General features: G+C 42.5%; 1 protein-coding gene across 2 annotated transcripts in view; it reads right to left on the bottom strand.

The window, feature by feature from the left end:
- The window catches only part of LOC309861016 (uncharacterized protein), a 32134-nt gene that overhangs the window by 4184 nt on the left and 7992 nt on the right, over nt 1–19958 (bottom strand). The window contains exon 4 of one of the 2 annotated variants that reach the window (XM_082723442.1): nt 855–1001. In XM_082723442.1, the coding sequence (XP_082579568.1) occupies nt 855–1001 (147 nt within the window). Of the gene's footprint in view, nt 1–854; nt 1002–16191; nt 16275–19958 lie in introns of those variants that run through there. The other variant, XR_014309726.1, reaches the window with a different exon arrangement.

The following is a 19958-nucleotide window of genomic DNA, read 5'->3' as shown; positions in this document are numbered from 1 at the left end:
ATGTCTGCACCCCAACCAGGAAACAGGGGCAGACCGTTCCGCGTGAGACTATAAAGACCCTGGGACAGTCTCTGAAACCTCGGTTCTCCTGGAAACCTTGGGGCACACAGTTCCCACGTCCCCAATGGTGCAGGTGGAGAGGAAGCTACCCCACTCAGAACTGGCTCCTCCCCGGAGGGCTCTCTGGGCAGCGCCATCTTGCAATAGATTGTTCCTCCAACGTTTCCAATTAAAACCTTGCCATCACATTGGTGTTTTGAGAAGAGACTTCCATTCACCCCTTCAGGCAAAGGAGTCAGGAATTTGGGAGTTTGGGGTCTCTGGTAGGGTGAGAAAGGGTATTCTCATTGAAATCAAAAGGTATCTGGGTATCCACCAGACCAGACAGGGCGTCTGGACCTGTGTTGTACCTTGTCTCCCCAGCCTCCACCCCACACCCCCAAGCAGGGCCTTCCATTCTTCTGCAAAGGGCTGGCTCAGAGAGCTGCTCAGACTGCGAAAGGTTATCCCGTTAAGGCTGGGAAACACTGAGCTCCCAGGGGAGGACAAGGGTTGGGATTTCCCCACAGGCTGACCTTGCTCAGAGAAGGTGAGGGAGCTGATGCAAACCTCTGAATTACTGTCCCTTCCTTTGGTCCCGCTTCCCAAGCTCCTGAACAAATTTTGAGAGACTCGGAGAGATACAGGGCTTTTGGGATCAAGTTGAAGATGCCCCAGAATGATCCTCAAGAATAGCCAAAATCGAGGGCCTGGATACCCCGTCCCTGCCAGCTGTGACCAACCAGGCAGGGGAAGGGGGGAATTAAAGAGTTCCTAAAAGGACAGAAGCCAAAGCCTTGGCAAATGAATCTCACCTCCTGTCAGCTGAGTGACGGCCCTGATGAACTCCCAAGGAAAAGTGCTGAAGCCGAAGCCTCCTTCTTCTCTTCCTTGCGACCCTCCCACAGAAGGTGGCCATCCCGGGAGCTGAGGAAGGCCCATCCATGAGCCTGTGGCGCCACCTAGCAAAAACCAGAAGGTACTGGAAAAACGCCGAGCTGGGAGGTTTTTGGGTTTTGTTTTGGTTTGTTTTTCCACCATCAGAAAAAGGGGGTTTCCATTTCATTCACAGAGTTCTGGGAAATGGGATTTGTATAAAACCTTTCTTGCACATGATGGAAAACATGTATTAGCATCTAATGAGAAAACTTGGCCCAAAGGCAATTATAATCAAAACATGAGGATAAGAGTTTAGTTCTCTAAACTTGCATTTTTGTTCCCCCTGTGACAGCTGTGACTCTGCAGTTTTTGCTTCCTCAACTGGATTCTGTCTTAAGCTATACATTTTGAAAACTGACAGAGCTACCATTTCTCCTGTTTTCTTTTCTTTTCCTTTTTTTGCTTTTTCTTCCTATTCTCTCCCGGATCAGAGTTACTTCTGAGTGATGCCTGTAAGTCCTGCAGAGAACACAGGCTCACCGAGGACAGATTCCATAGGCAATCTGTTCAGTCGAGGGGAAATTCTGACAATTTTACGATGTCATTGTGCCCCTCTGGTTTCTGGGGACAGAGATGAAGTTACCTCTGTTCCCACACACCCAGCCCCACAAGGAAACACTTGCCATGCATCATGAAACCAGAGCTTATCAAGAGATCCAGGTACACCCGAACCATAAACGGACATGGCCCGGCACAGAAAGCTACAGCGGCCTCCCGCCAGAGCTGCCCGAGGCTCCAGAGGAAAACAGAGACTCAAGGAGGCCGCTCAGCATCCAGCCAAAAGCTCTTTTGACGACCACATTGGGAAGAGGCAAGTCATTGCCTTTGAAAGGGTCAGGAGAGCAAAGAGGGTGTGACTACGGACTCTGGAGCCAAATGCCTAGGGTCCAGGTTTGTTTCTTTTAATTTAAGCCTCGCCTCAGTTCTCTAAACTTAAAAAAAAAAAAAAAAAAAAAAAAAAAAAAGCCATTCTAGTACCTGATGTTTCCACTAGGTGAAGTTTCACAGGGTGAAGATTAAATGAGATAAATCACATAAAATGCTTAGGATAAGGCCTGGCACATGGCAGTTGCTTCATAAATATTAACTAGTGTTTTGTTTTCTCAGAGTTTAAAGAAACACACCTGACTTCCCTTGCACTCTAATAAATCAATCATGGTTTTCTTTTGCATCCGAAGGTTTTTGTTACCCGGCACGGCCAACTGTTTGTGTAGCACACCCCCCACCTTTAGGGGCAAATTCTCTGGATATTCCCACACTGGCAGCAGAAATAGGAGGAAATAAAGGAAATAAGCATATTCTTTTTTTAATAAGAATTTTAAAAATTTTTTAGGAGGAAGCATGCAAAAAAATTTGAAGACCACCAATCTATCTCAAATGGATGTTCGATTAATGCTATTAGGGGATTGCCAATCAGCATGGTTTCTCTTCTTTATGATGTTATGCAAACCCAAACACTGTCTCTGGTTGATTCATTGAACATTCTTGAACAGTCCAACCACAGTAAGTCTTTCTTTCATGTTTATCTATTAGGTTTGATGTTTCCCAAGTGCAAGGATCCTACTTAGCCACTCTGTGCCCCAAGCGACTAGAAACTGTTTTGTGCTTTTGGGTTAAACACTTAGACAACTGGAAAAGTGGAGATTTGGAGGCAGAGATTCCTTGTCCACTGAATTGATTCTACAGCCAAATGGAAGTAAGCCTTAACTTTCAGAGCATCTCTGCGGGGTGCGCCTCTGTGTGCTGTCCTTGAACCTGGTCCAGTATCATCGTCCATGGGTGCCTCTCAAGAATCAGATTACAGCACAGCATTATGGACAGCCCATTTCATAGGAAGTGGCAAACTGATGGCATTTCCCGCAAGGTGGGGGCCTGAAGAATTTACCAGAAAGCCTTTGACAAAAGTGAATAATGCCAGTGAACCAGCACTTAATCTTTAGAAGTCATGGGATACACATTCACATACAAGGCTTTTCAAGCTGAAGCCAGAGTGTAGTGCGTCCTCAAGTTTCACTGACTAAGACAAATGAGGTTGTGCTCAGGCACTGGTGGTGGGGGAAATGGCGTGACAAGTTTCAGATGTCTCGTATCTTAGGCTTCACGTGGCTTTTTAATGCAGCTCTAATTGAACTGCAAAGCAAAGATTATGAATATTGATTTGATCTAGCAACAGGGTCTACTCTCTTCCTATTTTTTATGCTCATCCCGCCGCTCTGTGGCATGGTCACACATTCTCATCTGAATCAAGTCAACAGTTCTTGATGAAAAAGTCTCACAAACTCTAAGTGGGGAAGACATGGACAGATGGAAAAGGCTTTCTTGCCTGCTATGTTATTTAACATCTGCTTCCAAGTCTAGATGCAGGGTTCATGAGAGGCATACCAGAAATACCCTCTGCACCCATTTATATTGGCATACTTGTGTAAAAGCAGTTATAATCCTTGAGGTCTTCTGGCTTAGGAAACAGCTCTTTATATGTGAAAACTCTGTCCATGGTGAGTTAAGCACAGGATCTCCTTCCGTGTCATTACCTTATAGTGAAATACTGCAGCCAGGAAAGAGATATGGGCTTCATGTACCTTCCTACCGAACCAACTCCCTGCCTCTGATATGCCCCAGGATCTAAAGAGGTATTATGCTGTACAAATGAACTGTTTGCAAGATAGATCAGTTGCGAAATATGGTTAAGTTCATATGCACATACACTTGAAGATATACGACTTTCTGAATTCAATAGAATTCTAATCAAAATTCCCCTGGGCTTTTGGGGAATCTTGCAAGCTGATTCCAAAATGTGTATGAAAGAGTAAAGGGCCAAGAATAGGCAAGACATTCAAAAAGAAGAGAACTTGACTTCCAGATATTAAAATTATTATTAAAATTATTCTAGGGCTAAAGCAATTGAGATAGCATTGTCCTGGTGGGGAGAAATTTAGATGGACTAATACAACAGAATATAGAGCCCAGAAACAGGACTACATTTGCATAGAAATGGGACCCATTTTTTTTAGAGCTGACATTGCAGATGCCTGGGGGAAAGATTTTTTTCAGTATATGGGTATGGGGAAAACAAATTACCCATATGTTTAAAAAATAAAATTGAAACCCTCACATTAAAACTTCTGGTGTATTAAGAACTCAAATGAAAAGTAGAACTATAAAACTTATCAAAGATTAATATACTGGTATAACTTTATGTTTTTCTGGTTTGTTAATATTTCTTTGAAAATAATATGTACGGGGCGCCTGGGTGGCTTGGTAGGTTAAAGCCTCTGCCTTCGGCTCAGGTCATGATCCCAGAGTCCTGGGATCGAGCCCCGCGTCAGGCTCTCTGCTCGGCGGAGAGCCTGCTATAAAAAAAAAAAAAAAGAGAGAAAAAAAAAAAAAAGAAAATAATATGTACTACAAATGATTCTTTTTTTTAAGATTTTATTTATTAATTTGACAGAGAGAGATCACAAGTAGATGGAGAGGCAGGCAGAGGGGTGGGGGAAAGCAGGCTTCCTGCTGAGCAGAGAGCCTGACACAGGACTCAATCCCAGGACCCTGAGACCATGACCCGAGCCGAAGGCAGTGGCTTTAACCCACTGAGCCACCCAGGTGCCCTACAAATGATTCTTAAGATGGGATCAACTATATTAAATTAAGAGTATATTTCCTTAAAAGACACAACAAACAAAGTAAAAGAATAAGGCAGAAACAGGAAGAAGGTATTTGTAACACAAAGGATTAATCTCCAGAATATATATAGAATCCCCATAAACCAGTAAGAGAAAGACAACTTAACTGATAAATGGGCAAAAGTGCTAAATGTGTATTTCTCAGGAGAAGAGAAAGAAATAGGTAATAATGTATTATTTTGAGCAATTTTATTAGATATTATAAAAGAAAATTTAAACCACAATGATCAGATACCATACACACAAGCAGTAAGAATCCTGATAATAACCAACATCACTGAGAACGCACAGCCAAAGTTCCACTTTGGAAAATAATCTAGGACTATCTACAAAGTCAGAAAAGTGGATGAACTCTCTGACTCAGTCATTCCAACCCAAGGTATAATCCCTTGGGAAATTTGTGCACTGTGGACTAGCAGACATTTGGAAGAATGTTTCATAGCAGCACTGTTTGTTTGTAATTGGGGAAAGAACTCTGATAACAGACCGAATGTTAATAAACAAAAGAATGGATAAATAAACCGCGGCATATTCACAATGAATACATCAATGAACATATCAAAAAGCTGCACTCCTTATGGACGGAATTCAGAAAGAAAACTCGAGGAGTGTTAAAGCAAGTAGCAGAATATAGGCAGAATGACTTCATTTACATAACATTTGAGAACATGCAAAACTAAACAGTATGTTCTGTGGGGATGTAAGTATATGAGATAAAGCTGTAGAGAAAAGCAAAGGGGTGATGAATAGAAAAATCCAGATAGCAGCTCTCTTTGCCAGAGAGTCAGGAAGGATCCCATGGAGGTTTGCAAATAATGGTAATGATCTTTCTTGAGCTGGGCCATTGGTAATGGACACCTATTGCATGTTTATCATTTAAACTTCCCACATTTAAAAAATATTTTTATTTTGAAATTTTAATCGAAATATCTTGACATTTATTTATTTATTTATTTATTAGGGGGAAGCAGGCTCCCTGCTGAGCAGAGAGCCCGATGGGGAGCTCGATCCCAGGACCCTGAGACCATGACCTGAGCTGAAGGCAGAGGCTTAACCCACTGAACCACCCAGGTGCCCCAAATATATTTAAAAATATATTTTTATATTCACATAGAAATCTTAAAAAGAACAAAGCGAACTCCCATGTATCCTCCAGTGATTAGTGTAGTTCAGTGACCAAAACCAGAAAGTTGACCTTGGTGCCACACGATGAACTAAACTGCAAACCTTATTCAGATTCCACAGTTTTTCACGTGGACTCTGTGTGTGTGTGTGTGTGTGTGTGTGTGTGCGCGCGCGCTTCCAGGAAGTTTTATGGCAGGCTTAGATTCCTGGAACAGCCACCGCAGCCAAGATACAGAACTTCTCCATCATCACAAATAAACTTGATGGTCACATCCTCCCCCCAGCCCTAATCCCTAGCAACTGTTTGTCTGTTCTTATTACTGTCATTTTGTTACCCTGTTTATTTTTTTAAATGTTCTTTTGTATTTCTCTGATACTTAAAATAAATAAATAAATAAAACAAAACCTCAAATTCAAAAAGGGAGGAATGCTTAGCTCATGGACCGGAGATCTCCATCATCTGCTTTAGCCTATGCAGTGAGGTTTGCTGAGTCCCCAGGCACCCTGTGGTCCCGACAACTCACCTTCCTGGCCGCCTAAGAGGCCATGCATCAAGATAAAGTACCTGTCTGTACCACCCTGTCTTCCTCAGCTGGCCCCTCCCCCTTGACCTCCGGCCCCTGCCAGCGGGTAGCAGCAGCTCCTGACAGTTTCTGTTCCAGAGCGTGAAGTTAGCCCCGCATCGGAACGCTCACCATACAAATGAGACACAGACAGAGATGGTACAGATGCCCTTTGAGTCACCTGACTGACGGACAGCTCAACACCCAAGTCACATTTTCAGTGTCCAGCCCTGCGCCCGCAGGCGGGCTGGGTTCTGCTCCCGCAGTGTCCCTGCAAGATCTCAGGCGGCTCCAGACCCAACCAGTTTGGGTTGAAGCGAAATGCTTCCATCCATTTCAACCCCAGCCTCCCGCTTGCCGCCCCACCTGCTCGGTAATGTTCCTCCTTCTCCTCCAACGAGCCTCTCGGGGATGGAGCCTTCCCCTGCTCTGTGCCTTTTTACTTAAAAACAAAATTGTATCTCATTTGTGCTCCTGTGATTCCCATGAGGTTTACTGCCATCCTCCAAACCTGGTTCACAACAGGCTCCCCCTCCTCCCGTCTGTTTTTCCCTCTTTCTAGTTGAGGTGTGTTTTGTTTTGTTTCCATTTTACAGTGCTCAGGCAGGCATGGGTAGGCAGACCCTGTCTTCGCCACAGTCAGTCAGTTCTTGGAATCCTTCTCATAAGAGGAATCGTATTTCCTTCTAAGAACAATGCCATAATTGGAGATTGCATTCCTAAAGAAAGTCCAATCACAATTAAATAAGCTTATTAAAGTATATTCCTTAAGATAGTAACACGTGATTGGAGAAAGGGGTTGTAGGCAAATAAATCTGGGAAACATTGGATTTAACGAAGTTAACCCCCGACCCCTGCCACTGGGAGAATGCTCAGATCTTTCTGTGACCTACAGACCTTTTGGGGGTGAGAAAGGGGAGTTTTCTATGGACTACTTGAATGTAGAACCACCACCAAATTAAAGCATATATATGACAAATATGTATCATTTCTTAAAAAGCAAAGTTAAAAGACCTGAAGAGGCTATTTTCTAACTCATGTAAAAAGGAGCACAAGCACGTTCCCCGCGCTGAGGACGCCCCTGCGTGCTCTCCAGACCTTCCCTCCACCTCGCCATCTCCCCACCGTGGTGAAGATATGAATGGCTCCCCCGCAGCTCACTCAGGTCTTGTCCACAAGCTTTGATCCCAGGAGCACTTCCCAGAAAAGGCATTCCAGAGGCCTCAACCATAGACAAGAGTCAAATTGCTCTACCGATCTCAGGAGAAGACTCAGCTCCTCCCTTTTCATTTCCGTTTTCCAGAGGCAAGTAGTTCCGGCTCCCTGGATGTATTTTTTGTACAGCTCTGAAAAAAATACTTAGGTTGCTATTTTTTATTAATTCTGTTCTCGGTATTACGTATCAGCTTTCTTCCCTGGAGACAGGATATTGCTCTCTTTCTCACACATACACGCACACACACACGCACGTGTGAGCACACAGAGCACACTTCTCATCCACCTATGGTGTTGGTAAAGTTGGAATCAATACTCAAGGGCACCTGAGTGGCTCAGTCAGTTAAGTGCCTGCCTTCTGCTCAGGTCGGCTCAGGTCCTGATCTCAGATCTTAGGGTCCTGGGATCCAGCCCCGCAGCCAGGTTCCCCGCTCCCCAGGCAATCTGCTTCTCCCTCTCCCTCTGCTCCCCCTCACTGTTCTCTCTCTCACTCTCTCTTCTCTCTCTCTTTCAAGTAAATAAATAAAAGCTTTAAAAAAATCAATACTCAATAAACACATTATTATGACTATACATAAATGATAAAGTTAGCAGTGTAATATAACCTGACTTAAGCTTTTTTCCACTCACATTTCCTTTCCTAAATTTCCTAAAGTTAGTATGTCTTGCTTTTCCATTTGCTCAATTTTCTATATATTTATTATTTATTTCTTTCCAAATGCTTCCCCTCTTGATAAATCTCCTCTTGATAAATACAAATAAAGCAACATTCCATCCACTTCATCTTCTTGAAGATATCTCTCTTAGAGACTCTGGCCTGCAGTTACCTGATCGGGTTGACTTGTAGTTCTGTCCCTATCTGTTTTCTTGGTCTCCTTTCCCATCACTCCCAGGACTTCCTTCACATCTGTCTTGCACTGGGTCTTTAATTTTCCTCTCCGCAGTTTACTTCCTTGTTTTGGTGGATCACACCCTTCAGTAGTTTCCTTAGCAACAATATATGGGAAGTCAAGTTTTTGCAATCTTGTTTGTCTCAAAAATGACTTATTTTACCTTCGTACTTTGCTGACTTGGGATGGTAGCAGGCCTAATGCCTCCTCCTTCTCTAAGCATGTGTCTTTGGCAAAAATCTCTTCACCCTTCTATGGTTTCTCTATCTCCTTAGGTATCCATGCAAAAGGAATCTTGAACCAAGACCTCAGTTTATAAGTTAAACATGTCCTCAGGACAAGAACTTGATTTTCATACCATAGCCAAATATCAGTTAGGTCATATGAAGAACCAATTATTTTTTAAAGTCAAGTTCACTTTTACTTAATGGTTTAAGCTTGGATGTCCAATTTCAAATATTTTCATTCCTCAAGAAAGCCTATATTTCATTATCATTGATATTAGTGAAAAAATATAAATTCCCTCCTGAAACACAGAGGTCTTAGTGAGCCTACAAAAAGCATGAAAAGCTAAAGAAGTGCCAAAGTAAAAGTTTTTGTATTAGGATAAATATACAGAAAAACAGTTATATCAGACATTATTGCATTTTATTATTTGTATAGATGTATTTGTATGTATATGCATATTAGACACACATACATATGCATATTATACATATATATGTATATATGTGTAATACACACACACACATACTTGACCCTTGAACAACATGAGTTTGAACTCGAACTGTACAGGTTCGCTTTTATCAGATCTTTTTGATAAATATAGTACAATACTATAAATGTATTTTTTCTTCCTTAGGATTCTTAATAACATTTCCTTTTCTCTAGGTTACTTTATTGTAAGAATACAGTATATAATATAGATAGCATACAACATATGTGTTAATCGACTGCTTTGTTCCAGTCAACCAGGAGGCTGTCAGTAGTTAAGTTTTGAGGGAGTCAAAAGTTATATGAAAGGGTCATGTATGTCTGGTTGGGGGGGTTTGTTCAAGGTTTAACTGTATGTATGTAGCTAATGCATCTACATCATTCAAAAGTCAAAGGGTTCTAAGAGTGCACAATGAATTATTTTTTTCCCACCCAGTTTCCTAACCCATAGAAACCATTACTTGTTTCTTGTGTATCCTTCCAGATATATTTAATGTACTCGAATATTGGAAAATACATTGATAACTTGAAAGAAGTGTAATAAATACATTATTCAAAAAGGTATGAACAAGGTAAGAGGAAATGACAATCTTCCCATGGTTTCTTCAGAGCCCACCCAGGCCAGTGTTCCCCAAGGGACTGTTCGTTGTGCACAATACGGTTTAAGGTGAGGCAGGGATAAATGTTCATAATTTGAAAATTTTCTGAAAGAATCGCAAACTACAAAGAAAATTTATTGCTACATAGAGAAGAATATTTTTTCCCTGAGCCATTAGGTAAATGGCTAAACTAAAGCCCCATTACCATCAAATTCTTTAGTATTTTTCCTACAAACAAAGGCATTTTCCCAATACAACCACCAAAGTCAGGATACGTTGTTACCATTCAGTCCTCAGACTTTTGAAACCTAATTCCCAATGTGATATTAGGAGGAGGGACTTCTGGGAGACGATTGGGTCATCAGGGTGGAGCCTTGTTAGTGAGTTTAGTGCCCTTATAAAAGGTGCCCCAGAGAGCTTCCTTGTCCTTTCTGCGATGGGAGGTTTTGGTGAGTATACAGTCATCTAATGAAACAGAGAGTTTGATCCTGAACCTACCAACATCTTGATCTGGAACTTTCCAGCCTCCAGAACTGCGAGAAATAAAGTTCTGTGGTTTATAAGCCACTTAGTCTATGGCATTCTGTTATAACAGCCTGAACAGACCACAACAATTACATATATCAGGGGCACCTGCGTGGCTCAGTGGGTTAAGCTGCTGCCTTCAGCTCAGGTCATGATCCCAGGGGCCTGGGATCAAGTCTTGCATTAGGCTCCCTGCTTCTGCTTCTGCTTCTGCCTGCTACTCTGCCTGCTTGTGTTCTCCCTCTCTCTCCCTCTCTCTCTGACAAATAAATAAATACATAAATAATCTTAAAAAAAAATTACATATAGCAGAAGGCATATGGGGTTAGAGCAACCGGGCTAGGTGGGAAAGATTCAGAAAGCAGTTCTAAGAAAACATATTTCTTCATTGTAAAGGCACATGTCAACTTCTTAGTTCCTGACAGGCCAAATAATTGTAAAGAAAAACAAGAAAGAAGTACCATATGGCGGTGAAAGTTTGGTATTGTTGGTGATTTATTGAACGAAAGGGTGAGCAAGCCACCGACGCTTAGAGCTAAAATGGAACCTCTCCAACACACGCCACTCTTCTCTTTCAATAAGCCACTTGGTTACAATATTAAATGTCTTGGGACTTAAGCCTTGGACACTTGTCAGAGAGGCAGTGATAGACTAATACAGCAACTGAGGCTGAAGTCTGACTGCCAGCTGGTGAAACCACTTTGAAAATGTTTTCTTTCTGTACAAAGAAAGAATGAAGTTCAAAGGAAATTCTAACACAGACACTATGAAAAACAGTTTTGTAAAGATAAATAATTCTCCAGAAAATTATTCAAGAGCAGTAACAGGAAGCATTTAACAAGCTGACAGCTGAGCAGAATGTGAAAATCTCTTGTTTTTAATTTATTTAAAATATACAGAATCGAACTGTTCCAATTAAAGTGAGTAGCTAAAGTGACAGGCCCAGTGACAGATTTTATAGATTAATGCCTCTGTGGTTAACACGTCCTGATACCCAGAGAGGACTATTTATTGTAGTTATTTGAAACCGTTGTAAGCTGCGTCCTATGCCAAGAAATAACTGAATGTTCTCTTTAATAGAAATGTATACATTGCACTTAGTTAATACATGATATTGGATTTTTTAAGTAACTGAATTTTTTAGAGATGAGATCTTTATAGATGGACGTGCTTCAGAATTGCCCCGTGTGGGCACCTGGGTGGCTCAGTGGGTTAAGCCTGTGCCCTCAGCTCAGGTCATGATCTCAGGGTCCTAGGATCGAGTCCCGCATCAGGCTCTCTGCTCAGCAGGGAGCCTGCTTCTCCCACCCCCCGCCTGCCTCTCTGCCTTCTTGTGATCTCTCTCTCTGTCAAATAAATAAAATCTTTAAAAAAATATTGCCCCGTGGAATGAAGGAAAGGAGATAACCATACAGATGGTGGAACATTGGCCAGGAATATATCATTGTTTAAGTTGAGTGATGACTATGTGGGCTCCTTATACTATCTTTTGTTACTTCTGCATAGGTTTGAAATTTTTCATAATACGAAGTTAAAAAAAAAAAAAAAAAGATTAGACCCCTTAAGTAAGAGTCTAGGGAGTTGTGATGGTTTCAATGGTCACAGTTTCTAGAAGGCTGAGCATAGACTATTTCTCTTGGTCTCCAGACACGACCTATGGGGCACCTCCGTGCTGATGCAGCTCTCAGGGCCACCTGCAAAGATGAGCGTGGCCCCCATATTGTTGAATAACTGCCAATTTGCAAAACAAAGTCATCTTTCTGGTGGGTGAAACATTCAGTCCTTGGAAAGATAAAGAAATAGGGGGGCCGGGGTGGCTCAGTGGGCTAAAGCCTCTGCCTTCGGCTCAGGTCATGGTCCCAGGGTCCTGGGATCGAGCCCCGCATCAGGCTCTCTGCTCAGCAGGGAACCTGCTTCCCTTCCTCTCTCTCTGCCTGCCTCTCTGCCTGCTTGTGATCTCTGTCAAATAAATAAAGAAAAATATTTAAAAAAAAAAGAAAGAAAGATAAAGAAATAAAATTTGGCTGCATATTAAGGGGTCTTTAACCCACTTATATTTACTCTTGACTCACGCTAAGGCCAGGACTGTGGGTCTCCCATGACTCCGTTTTCCTAGGCATGGGCTGTTCTCACCTCCAAGATAGGCATTTTCTTGACTCAGAAGCTTCCCACCAGCCTTTACTGGGGATTCTGCTAAAATATATAATTGCTTCAAGCAAAACCATGAAGCCTTCAGAATAAGTTGTTTTGAATCATCTGTTAAAAAATACATACATTCCTTTGACTTCTTCCAAATCAGTCTTCCCATTCCAAGCTTCCTTGATTCCCTCTGTCTCTCCCGATGTTTTCATGTCAGTCCATCTGATTGACAGAATCTAAAACACGACTGGAGTCCTAGCTGCAGGGGAGGTTAGCATAGGTAACTCTGTAGCTTTCCAGCCTTTACAACCTAGAAGGAGGCTGTAATGGGACTTGAGTGGGTCATTTCACATTTTCTAATAGACCACTGAGAGGAGGGGGCATTCAGGGAGGAAGATGAAAAGATGAAGCCAGAGAGAACTGGGAGAACCTGGGGTCGTAGAAATGACGGCAAGATGGCGCATGAAGAAGTAAATTCTTAATCACTTAGATGACGCAGAATACCACCATATACAAATGTAAAGAAGCTACTGAAGTGGGCAATAACCAGAGCCCCACAAACATTGGTATGGTGAAAAGATAAGGTAGAAACAATGAGGTCTAAAATAGTCCTCTTTCCAGAAACTTTGGTTGGGAAGGGGAGGGGAAGGATGTGGTTACCATCCATGGGTTCTTGTGTAATAGTGAATCATTCCTCACTAAGGGATTCGTAAATTTGGTCTGCCCTGAACTGACTAGAAATAGTCTTAATTTATCTCTTCCTTGCCATTTTTTTAAAAACTTGTTTTCTCCTTGTTCCCTGAATCAAGGATGTTCTTCTTGGGGCTCCCAAGTCTTCTTGTGAGTCAACAGAAGTCAGTCTCAGATTCCCTGTGCATTTACTTACTGTCAAATGATCACAGCCCACAGCTGTGGGAAAAGTCCCTGAATTTGCTGCCATTGCTATGTCTGTGCTCCCCCTTGCTCCCCAGCCCACACAGTCTGCATCTCATTACCTCCTGGCCAGAGCCTTCTCTCCTACTCACTTTCTTTGTCCTACAAGTCACACTACCTCTCACGTTGTGCTCACAGAGCTCCCCGTCTCACAGTCTTCCAAGTCAAACCACGGCCTCAGGGCATTGGTACACACAGCAAATTATTTCCCAATATCCATCTCCCCTTCTTCCTCACCTCTAGACTGTTAAATGAGTAGGAGATAAATGCAGGTTTTAAGTAAATCACAAAGTTTGTTTTAGACTGTACCTTACATAATATAAGGGCCACAAGACAAATCACTCACTTTGGTGACAATGGCTGTGACTGGCTTCACAATGACTCCTGTGTCTTCTGAACCAACCTCCATGATTTGTTCTCTGCCTCTTATCGGTCTCCTCTGACTAGAACAACATCTAAAGATGTTTCACATCTATTATGACATTTGGAGATTTGGGGGCAAGAATGAACAGTACTTGGTAGGATTCTTCTGGAAGCTCTGTCCCCTTGGAAACAATATACACATGGCCCACGATTTCTGGTGTTGGTGTCAGTTAGCTTGCAACGATTCTAGGCTCTACCATTTAATAGTAATGCTATCTAACCTTTTTGTGTCTCAGTTATAAAATAGAGATTATTATCACCATCCCTGTCTCCAAAAGTGGCTATGACAATAGTTTGAAGTGAAAACAGTTATATTACCTTACTTTTGCACGTTTTAGGACAAAATATGACCATTTGGACCTCTCCCTGGATCTTGAAAAATTCTGCGCCATTATCTTCACAGTAAACTGATCTCTGTCTACCCTTTAGGGTCATTCCAGGGTGACACAAGATGGACCCGGGGCCACTAGCACCTAACACACAGTTTGACCCCCCAGACTGACACAGAGCTTGACTGACAGCCGAGTGTGGCTAGATTTCAGCGCTCGCTCTTTCCCCTTGGCTGGAGCCTTCAGCTTTGCAAAACTTCAGGCTGCTGACACAGTGTGAGGTGGGTGTGCGCCACCAATGGGTCCAGCCGACTGGGTGGCGTGGGTGGGAGCTGAACTCAAGTCCCCTCCTCTCACTGGCTTGTGTGTCTCAGCACGCAGGTACGTATGCCTGAGAAGAAGGCATTTTTGGCTTCACACAATGGCTGTGTCTCCTTGCCAAGTCCTGCACCCACTTTTCACTAATGAGCACAGAAGCACCTTAGAGTTGCAGGTGGCCCAGTAAATGCCACAGGGGCCTGTGGCAATCCCTACGGCTGGCTCACACGCAGCCCTCTGCTCTTGCGGGACCCCTAGTCTTTCTTCCCAGGGTAACCTTCTCCTTACTTGTTCAATCCCCTAGAACTGGAGGCCATTTCAAAGGTTAATTTGCGCATTTCCAAGGAAGTTGGAAACCTAAGTTGCTCCAGGGAATTGCTTTACGAGTGTGTCCCTGGGCTGCATGGAAGGTCTACACAGGACATGGCTCTGGGGGATGCGGCCGGCTTCCGTGGCTACCTGCTTCAGCACGCTGCTGGGAATGAACGCTGGGCTGCCCCACCTGGGGAACGCCCTGACCTCATTCATGGCCAAGTTGAGCCACAGGGCTGTTCCTGGCCAGTACCAGAGCCTGCGGGTGGAGAGTGGGGAACAGGCATCAGGGTCCTGTGAGGTCAGACTTGGCTTTCAGCGCCAAGGTGGGAAGACACCCGAAATTCCTAAAAGAGCCTGTTCGCTAGACAGCTGGTGGCCACTAGAGGGCTCTAGAGTACCTCTTTCTTTCTCTCTCTCTCTTCCCAGCTTGTCCGGCTATGAGCTGAGAGGTTGAATGAGCTGTTTTAGATTTTACTAGGTCAGCTACGGGATTAAGAGGGCTAACTATATTTTACAGATTAAGTTATGAAAAAGAGTAGAAGCATGGCTCACCTCTCTCCACCACCAATTTTATTTCTGCTGAGGGAGTTACCCTGAGGCAAAGGTGTTCCTTAGAAGCTCAATCTCTCCAAAGTAAACATGTATTTAAATTTTTGATAATATAAAGGTTGACCAACTTATACTTCTACCAACAACATTTGAGAACTAACTGTTGTCCATGCTCTCATTAACATTGAACATGATCAATCTTGTAAATTTTCCAACACAATGGATTAAAACTACACATTGAGCAAATTTCCTTGTTTTTTAATGAGCATCTGCATTTTGTCTTATTTCTATTCTCTCAATGTTCTTTGCCCTATAATTAAAAATAAATAAATAATAAAAATATTTTATTAATAAAATAAAGATAATTAAAAATAAAGATAAAGGTAATTAAAAATGGTATCTATTTTTTAATGCACAAAATCTCCCCACGCAAAGGAAAAATGACTTTCATGTAGCCCTTTCCTACCAAAATATCCGAGCATCTTGGCCTAGCCCTCATTCTCTCCCCAACACACTATGGCTGTCCTCCTACAAGGACAATGTTCACCGTGTGGATTGCTCTGTTCTCATAGTTTTGCCACTGAGCCTGTCATTATGTGAACTGTCCGCTTTAGATTAAAACCACCTAAAGGGCAAACCTGGTTTGCTGATTTACTCTGTTCAGCCAAATGTATCCTTTCAGTAAGCACTGCAACTGCCAAAGACAGGTTTCAGACTTGGCTTCTCCTTCCCAACACAATAAATCTAATACGCGATTTTGGCCACAGTTAATGCGTAAAACAGGGGATTTGGCTAGCGTCTACTCCAGGAGGAAAAATAAGCACTAAAGCAGAGAGCTGCCCTTTGCTGATTAAAGGGGGGGAAAAAAGGGGGGGGGGAAGGCTTACTAGCATAAGTTCAAACTCATAGTCTGTAGCAACTTATAAAGGAATGTGAAGTGTTAGCTCTGGTTTCAGATGCTCTGAGGATTTCTTCTTCGCTATGAAAAAAAAAAGTCCTGTTTTTTGATTATACATATTTCTTTTCAAAGAAATATATGATCACTGGAGAAAATCAGCCATTTCTTCAAAAGTATTAAAAAAATGACTTATAACCATGTAAAGATAACCACAAATAACATATTTTATATTTCCTTCTCATATAAATACTATATTTTCCAAAGTTAGTAAGATTCAGTATCTTGCTCTTTGCACTGAACACTGGCCTTTTCCCATCATTAAATACTCTTCAAAACCTAATTTTTCATGGCTATTTCACTGTAAAGGCGTATCGGTAATTTGTTAACCAAATTCTTCCCACGCCCAGACAACGTCTTCACGCCTCTCTGCTCCTGCTTCCTCTTCTTCCTGTCTTCAGAAGCCAAATCTGAACACAGGAGGCTTCCATGTCCCAGCCTCTCTTGCGGCTCTGTCAGGACCATGTGACTGAGGCCCAGCCAATGGAATATGGGGAAAAGAGGCCCCGGCCTTCCAGCCAATCTGCGCCACCCTCCCACCTTCCCTTCTGCTACTGCAGCAGTTGGGGCAGTTCTGCATCCAGGAGGCTCGGCTATCCCTTGGAAGCAGCCTTCCAGCCACTTGGAAGGGGGCTGCCTGGAACAAGGGCCCCCTCTGCCCCATGAGAGGATCTATGCCCCAACCCAGGCCCCTGGGGTTAGGGGCTCTCCTTCGCCCAGCTCTGTGAGGCCAAGCTCTAAAACAGTCATCGGGTGCCAGAAGACACATTCTCAGACTCCTGTTGCACAGCCTGGGTCTCAACAAAGACTACTGGGAATCTCAGGTCTGTCTGTTTGTGACGAATAAAGCCCACAGTTGCCAAGCTGGGCCCATTTACACACTACATTCAGATAAGTGTGTCCCACTGGGGGGGGGGGGGGGGACCATGTCATCATAGCATTTTAATTTTTCTAACCAAATATATTTATGTATACAAAATTTCAAAAGATACAAAAGGGTAGAGTTAAAGCTCTCCCCTCTGCTCCTCAGTCACCTAGTTCTCTTCCCCAGAGGCAATTAATTTCATTTCTTCTATGTCCTCAGAGGGATTCTAATTGATTATAACTTACAACAACCAAAATAAATAAATGTGGTCCCTTCTCAATTAAGTAGGGCATTCTTTGATTTTTAAAATTATTACTTTCTATGGTGGACATTGCTGCTATGAACATTGGGGTGCGGGTGCCCCTTCTTTTCACTACATCTGTACCTTTGGGGTAAATACCCAGTAGACCAATTGCTGAGTCATAGGGTAGCTCTATTTTCAACTTCTTGAGGAACCTCCATACTGTTTTCCAGAGTGGCTGCACCAACTTGCATTCCCACCAACAGTGTAGGACGTTCCTCTTTCTCCACATCCTTGCCAACGTTTATTGTTCCTTGTATTGTGTAGCCATTCTGACTGGTGTGAGGTGGTATCTCATGTGGTTTTGATTTGTATTTCCCTGATGCCAAGTGATGTGCAGCATTTTGTCATGCATCTGTTGGCCGTTTGTATGTCTTTTTTGGAGAAGTGTCTGTTCATGTCTTCTGCCCATTTCTTGACTAGATTATTTAGAGGGGATTATGCTGAGTGAAATAAGTCAGTCAGAGAAAGACAATTATCATATGGTTTCACTCATATGTAGAATACAGGAAACAGCTCAGAGGACCAGAGGGGAAGGGAGGGAAAACTAAATGGGAAGAAATCAGAGAGGGAGCCAAACTGATTGACTCCGGAAAACAAACTGGGTGTTGTGGAAAGGGAGGTGGGTGGGAGGATGGGTTAACTGGGTGATGGGCATTAAGGAAAGCCCAGGATGTGATGAGCACTGAGTGTAATATGCAGGTAATGAATCATTGAGCACTACACCAAAAACTAATGATGTACTATTTGTTGGCTGAGTTTAAATAAATAAATAAATAGAATAGAATTACTACTTTTAAAAGGTGACAAAAATCCAGTCTACACAGCCAGGTCTAAAACGAAAGAACAAGCCTCCCTTACACACCACACCTCATTCTTAGAGCTTCTCCCCAAGAACAACCACAGTTACCAATTTCTTGTTCCTACTCAAGACATTCCTATGCATCTACCTCATAAACATCAACAAATTAAATAGGTGCATAGACATACCAAACGCACATTTCTGACTCTTATTTTTTCACTGAAGTATATATCTTGGGTGTTATTTCCATAGCAGTATGTACAGATAATCTTTCTTTTGAAAGGGTAAGTCATAAAGTTTCCTATCTTCTGTTGGAACCTCTTTAGGCTTTTGCTACTTACCAAAAAATGCCCTTTTCTCCCACCCTTGTATACCCCCATTATTCCCACAATGTTTTTCTTTCTTTTTTTTTTTTTAAGATTTTATTTATTTATCAGGGAGAGAGAGGGAGCACAAGTGAGCACAGGCAGACAGAGTGGCAGGCAGAGGCAGAGGGAGAAGCAGGCTCCCTGCCGAGGAAGGAGCCCGATGTGGGACTCGATCCCAGGACGCTGGGATCATGACCTGAGCCAAAAGCAGCTGCTTAACCAACTAAGCCACCCAGGCGTCCCTCCCACAATGTTTTTCTAATGAGTGTTGAGGTGTGATGTTTCTGTGTGTGTATTATAATTTTACCACTATGAATGTTTGTAAGCCTAAATTTCCAGTCACATAGAATATTCTCTCTTCCTAAGAACAGGGGAGAATTTCAGAAGAAATTGTCTATTATCATTATTTTTCAGAAAGTTTACAACTTCTTCTTTAGGCATCATTTTCCAAAAATTTTGAGGAAGACAAGTTCTTTTTTTTTTTTTTTAAAGATTTTATTTATTTATTTGACAGAGAGAAATCACAAGTGGGCAGAGAGGCAGAGAGAGAGAGAGCTGAGGAAGCAGGCTCCCCGCTGAGCAGAGAGAGCCCAACGCGGGACTCGATCCCAGGACCCCGAGATCATGACCTGAGCCGAAGGCAGCGGCTCAACCCACTGAGCCACCCAGGTGAAGACAAGTTCTTATAATTATTTTTGCTACAAGGTTTAATAACATTGGCTGAATAACATTTCTGTCCTTTTGGGCTGTTTCATCTTCTTCTAGTTTAGTGCAATTATTTTGTATTGAATTCCAGCGAATATTTCTCCTAAAATGCCTTGGGTGTGTGGAAACTACCTGATCATTATTCCAAAGTGACTAAGCATCATCTGATATTTGGTAATGGACAAAATAATTGCTGTTGTGTTAGAACTGGATGAAGATGGTGACATTTGAGAAGCTGACAAAACTGAATACAAAAGTGAGTGTCTTTGGGAAGTTTTCATTTCCATCTGGGCGAAATTAATTTGGTTTAGGCTTTTGAACAAAGTTCAGAGGAAATACAAAGGTAAGTCTGTTAAGCAACTTTGTTGCTTAAAACTCTTTCCTTCCTGTTACAGTGCTATTGAGATGTATATATCTTCATTCTAAAGTGATGCTTAACACAATGGATTGACCTTATTGATTCCACCAATTTTCATCAATTTCCAGATTGAAGTCAGAGGCAAGTATACTTTAATCTTTTGAAAAACTGGTTTGTTTCCAGAATATTTATGGGAAAGAAATCTAACCTAGCAAAGGAAAGGAGTTGACACAACTTTTCCTCAACAAGCTAGTCATTTAGCAGGTGAAAATACAGCTAGAGACATGCCACTTCTAGTCATCGATAGAT

Source organism: Mustela nivalis (genome assembly GCF_964662115.1).
Source record: "Mustela nivalis genome assembly, chromosome: 3".
In the NCBI taxonomy this organism is placed as follows: domain Eukaryota; kingdom Metazoa; phylum Chordata; class Mammalia; order Carnivora; family Mustelidae; genus Mustela; species Mustela nivalis.
The sequence above is the reverse complement of the archived record's forward strand: the minus strand, read 5'-3'. Positions and strand labels throughout refer to the sequence as shown.